At 44.3% G+C, this 5,595-nt stretch overlaps 1 protein-coding gene across 1 annotated transcript; it reads right to left on the bottom strand.

Annotated features, from left to right (window-relative positions):
• Positions 1-264: 264 nt before the first annotated feature.
• LOC118736222 lies at positions 265-741 on the bottom strand. The gene has a single exon (XM_036466310.1). It carries the CDS (start codon positions 739-741, stop codon positions 265-267), a length of 477 nt encoding a protein of 158 aa, XP_036322203.1.
• Positions 742-5,595: the final 4,854 nt, after the last annotated feature.

Genomic DNA, 5,595 nt, shown 5'->3' with positions numbered 1-5,595 from the left:
GTAATGACGTATATTCCCTACCAGCAGAGAAATGATCGGTAGGCAAGAGTAACAGAAGCGAGTTACAGCCCTACATGACTTAGCTTCGAGGAAAAGCCATGCAAAGTTAGACCCCGGGCAGTCTGCGGGCGGTCAAGGTTTTACCCTATCGCTAAGTTTAATATTGGAAAAAACGTGTATATATAAAAATATTAGAAAAAGGTGATTATTAATTTAGAAAAAACTACTTTACTTTCGGATTGCTCTTCGTGACAGATGACATTGTCACGGCCGGATGTCAGATGCATCGAACCTACCGATCGGTTTGCCATTCAAGTCCTCTAAATCGTTCAAAGCATTGCCTACCTTTCGCAGAGCACGACACTTGATATATTTAGACAAGAATTTAGCACTTATGCCTTGCTTAAAATTGCTAAGAGCGAAGTTTTTCCGGAATACTTCTTGTCCTTCCCGGTAATTCACAACTCGCGTACGTTTGTTGTACGTTTTCGCTGCTCTGTCTTGCGCTAACTCAAGGTTCTTTCGTATGCGTTCGCGAATGTTTGCTAACTTGTCAGCTCTGCTTGTAATCGGGACTTCGTCTTGTCTTAGGCTACCCAGTTTCTCCAGTATGTTATAGGCTGACGCATGTTGTATCATATTTTGTCCGAATAACGCGTAGTAAGGCGAGCTCTGAATCGACGTATGGTAATCGCTTCTTAAAACTGACAGAATTTCGGGTATATGTTTGTCCCAGTCCATGTGATCTTGCTTGTCCGTCAGGAAGATTCTAACTTCGAAACAATCTCTCTGTTCACTCGTTCAGAGCCTGCGGTGAGTATAACCCCGTCTTAATGTGAACAACCCCATAGTTTTCAAAAAACTGCTGCATCTCCTTCGAAATGAATTGCTTCCCGTTATCACTATGGACGAATTCAGGGACCCCGAAAGCTGGAAAAATCTCTGCACTAAAGAAGCTAATTACGTTTGCCGACGTCGCGTTTTGCATTGTCTTCAAAAATACGTATTTGGAGAAATGGTCTAGCACTATAAACAAAAACTGGTTTCTTCGCTTTGAACCTGGATATGGACCTAAGAAATCGCAATAAAGACGCTGGAATGGCCTCTCGGATACGAAGGCATTGCCCATGGGTGGTCTGGACACTTGATTGGTGGCTTTCACGGCTTTGCAGGTTTCGCAACGCCTTACATAGAGGCGTATGTCTTTCGCCATTTGCGGCCAAAAATATTTCTGCCGAACACGCTCTAAAGTCTTCTGCCAACCTCCGTGATAACTAGCATTGGAATCATGTCAGCATTTGATTGCGAGCTCCGTCAGCCCTTCCGGTAACCACAAACGCCAGAGCGAATCCTCTTCCTCTTCCACACCTGTTCGAAACATCACTCTTTTGTAAACTCTATTTTCGACTATGCGTAAATCGGGTAGCCCTTCTTGATTGGTTTTAATTATTTCACGAAGCTCCGAGTACTCTACGCCGTCGAATTCCGGTGATGCCAAGTCAATTTCTAGAGGTGGGGTAGAAGAGAATTCGTCCACGTCAAAACGCGAAAGAGTGTCCGGCACAACATTCAATGATCCTTTGCGATGCTCCATCCTAAAGTTGTATCTTTGCAATAGAAGCAACAATCTTGCCAGCCTGCCGCTCAAGTCTTTTTGTGTCATTAGCCACTTGAGACTTGAATGGTCAGTAATTATTGGAAAAGGCAATCCTTCAATATTTGGTCTGAAACGCTTGACACTAACTATTGCGGCGAGGCATTCCAACTCGGTGACCGTATAATTTCGCTGAGCATTATTAAGTTTCTTCGATACAAAAGCTATGGGATGCTCTGCTCCTTCGTCATCGAGCTGGAATAACACGCCTCCTACTCCTATTTTGGATGCATCACATTGGATCACGAATTCTTTACTAAAATCGGGTTGTGCCAGGACAGGCGCTGAACAGAGTGCAACTTTAAGTTTACCAAACGCTTCAACTGCCGCAGGAGTTAATTTAAATGGACTAGGTGACTTTCGAAGGCAATCTGTCATTGGACCAGCCAAATCTGCAAAGTTGGTAATAAACGACCTGTACCAATTTGCCATTCCTATAAACCTGCAAACCTGACGAGGAGACTTGGGAATCGGAAAATCCTTTATGACTTCTATTTTGCCTGGGTCTACTTTCAAACAACCATTGCCTATCAAATACCCGAGCTACCGAATTTCCTTCTGGCAGAACTTGCTCTTCTTCACGTTGATTGTAAGTCCCGCTTCCCGTAAGCATTTCGCCACTTCCTTCAGCAATTCCAAATGATCTTCGAAGTTTGAGCTGCACACCATCAGGTCATCCATGTAGACAAAGACGTTCTCTCGTAACCGTGAAGGAATAGCCTTATCCATCAGCCGACTCATTGTTTGTGGACCGTTGCGCAGGCCAAAGGGCATTACTTTAAAGTGGTACAATGGCTTTCCAGGAACCGCAAATGCCGTCTTTTCCTTAGACGATTCCGTTAATTTGATTTGAAAGAAAGCATCCTTCAAATCAATACCACTTATAAAGTATGTGTCCTTTAACCTGCTCAACAACCCATTAATATGGGGCAACGGGAACGAGTCCTTGTTTGTGACCCCGTTCACCTTCCTGGAGTCAATGCACAGCCTGACCTTGCCTGGTTTCCGGACTAGTACCACTGGACTACACCACGGTGAATTCGATTCCTCAATCACTCCCATCTTGAGTAGCCTTTCAATCTCGCTATAGGCTTCTGCCTGCCTGGGTGGTGAAAGAGGAAAGTGCTTACTTTTGATTGGCACCGCATCACCCGTGTCTATATGGTGCGTCACTAAACTGGTTTGGCCTAGTCCTAACTTTTCGAACGAATGAAACTCCTGGACAACTTCTTGCAGTGCTATCTTCTGATCTGGTATGAGCTGATGGAAGTTTGGCTCATCTTCATTTGGAAAGTCTAAACATGAAACGGTTGGAAATACATTGGGAGCTAACGCAAATGCCTTCCAGAAATCAACTCCCAGGTATGCTTCTTGGATTAATGACTGTACAAGATAAAAGCGAATAGTCCTCGTAATATTTTTAAAAGTGACCGGTAAAGATATCGAGCAGAGTATTTTCTGCTGCTTTCCACCAGCCGTGTAAACAAACGGGCGCAAAGAATGATATTTTAAATTGTTTTTCTTTAGGAAATCTTCGCATCCGTTTCCAAGAATGGAAACGTTTGCTCCGGAATCTAATAAACGCACTACGAAACTATCGTGTATTTTAATCTTTGCTAGCGGTCGTTCGTCTGGCGTTATAAGAATATTAGTGCTTTGCAAAAGTTTACGCATATTTACTCGGCTAGAATATCTTTTCCTACACTGAAGAATATTTTCTGAAACTACAAGTTTTGGTTCTTCTTCGAAAATATTCGCCCTTATCCGTTCATAATCCTTTTCTCTTTGCTCTAAACTAACTGGGAATTGAGTCTGGCATGCGACATCCCTACGTGAAGGCCTAAGAATTCGAACCTGCAGATGATTGGCTGTAGAAGAAAACATACACTCGGAATCAGAACTACGGGAACTATCTGGGAAAGTTATGATGACCCTAGGCGAAACTCTCGAGGGACTGGTATTACTCTCCGAACTACTCACATCTACATGCAAACGAACGGTTCTGGTTGGGACTGGATTACTTTTTGGTTTAGTACAGGAGGTTGCTGCTCTTGTACTCCCTGCTTCGGGGGCTAGGGTGCCGAACGAGAATCCCCGATTGCCTTCTCGCTCGGGTTCCGGTTTCCCTGTCTCCGATGATATCTGGGGCATCTTGGAGTGACCACCCCCTGCTGTCCACACTTGAAGCAGAACACGTTCCGAATCACTTCCACGCAATAGATGTAAGAGTGTCCCATCTTGTCACAGTTCCAGCACTGTATTCCTGAGTAGTCCGGTTTCCTAGTCCTCTGGAAATTCAGCGCTTCCACTTGTGGATCCACTTCTACATCCATTCCTCCTGTCCATTCATCCGGTGTAATAGCCATGCCTTCGTTGACATGCCGTCCTGAATAGTTCGGTACCAAGCTCCTGGTTTCCTTCAGGATCTGTTCGCCTTTCCTAGCAACGTCACGTAGGTCATGTAGGGTCTGCGCACCAGCATCGAAAAGCATCAACTTCAGGCTGCTGCTAACGTTATTCTTCAATATGTCCATCAACAGGTTCTCCGACATCGGCTCCTTTAGTCTAGCGTTCAAGGCTAATATATCTGTATGAAACGTATCATACGATTCATTAGCCTTCTGACGACGCATTGAGATCTCCATCATGATCTCATGGTCACTCTTTAAGGTGCCGAATTCCCGCTTGATAGAATAGCACAAGAAGGTATAAGTCGCATCTGGATTCTGCTTAGTGAACAACCAATACCATCCCTCAGCTCGCCCTGACAAAAATAGGTGGAAACTTGCCATCACTTGCTCATCTGTACATTGCGTGCGCTCACACAACGTATTGAGTTTAAAAAGAAAGTCTGAAACGCTACCGGTGCCGTCATAGGATACCTTCCAATCCTGTGGCTTAATGACAATATTAGTGGTGAAATTTGGTCGGTTATTCAAAGTGGCTTGGGTCGGATTGCGTCCGATAGAAGGAAAGTCCTTAGGGCCATTGGGTGCAGTTTGAGATGCAGTTACCACTGCACTTAATGCGTTCATATTTTCTCGCATTGTTCTCATTTCAGCTCTCATTTCTTCTTGCGAAGTACGTAAGAGCTGATGAAGCACTCCTATCCACGAATCTCCTGCGGGCGCTCCGCCATTAGAACGTCTACTTTTATCTTCTGCAACACCTTCACCAAAACCGGCACTCCCTGGCAAGGACCTATCATTTTCCTGCCTTCCCGAAAGCATAGTCATGGAGGTAGCGGAAACATTCTGGACCGAAGTCCCAGGTGGTGAGGTGTCAAGTAAATTTGAACTTTGACGGCTATCAACTTTAAGTCCCGGAGCGGGATTGGCCATCGGAATTGGAGGCGGAACTCCTCCCGTATGGTCAGCAATAGGTGAATGCATCACCAGAGGATTAGTTGCTGGCATAGCGGGACTGGTATTCCTCCCGGCCCCTCTTGACATTGCGCCGCTACCTCTAACTGAAGCACTGCGTGTTTGCCTAAGCTGCTGTTCCATCTACCGAGTGTTCAGTAGTGAGACAAATGCAATTAGGAATAGCAAGAAACGTGACGCTTAAGGTCAAATCAAATCCGAATTAAAAATCTACAATAGGTGGTTAAGGCTTGGCTCCCCCAGAGCTCAACCCAAAATCGAAAATCCGAGAAAATTTTTTTAGTTAAATTGACTTGCTTGATAGCGTAAGCCTGAATGAACGTCCGAGAGAAAATTTTCAAAAGGAAAAATCAAACAAAGAGAAGAGTCTCGAGATTTAGCGATACTTCCGTGCCTGATCGCGACACCAAAAAAAAAAAGAAATATCAAAAATATGATTCAGTCGCACACTAAATATAAATATACGCAAAAGAGAAAAAAAATCAACGAGATCAAAAATACTTATTCAGCCGCGTACTGAATGCGAATATACGCGTCGGATGGAAAAAAAAAACAATA

This window comes from Rhagoletis pomonella, unplaced genomic scaffold (genome assembly GCF_013731165.1).
Source record: "Rhagoletis pomonella isolate Grant_MI unplaced genomic scaffold, Rhpom_1.0 Rhpom_scaffold_00003, whole genome shotgun sequence".
In the NCBI taxonomy this organism is placed as follows: Eukaryota; Metazoa; Arthropoda; class Insecta; order Diptera; family Tephritidae; genus Rhagoletis; species Rhagoletis pomonella.
The sequence above is the reverse complement of the archived record's forward strand: the minus strand, read 5'-3'. Positions and strand labels throughout refer to the sequence as shown.

What these genes read in the sequence shown, in the direction of transcription:
- LOC118736222 (XM_036466310.1), bottom strand. Translation starts at nt 741, where the DNA reads ATGGACTGGGACAAACATATACCCGAAATTCTGTCAGTTTTAAGAAGC.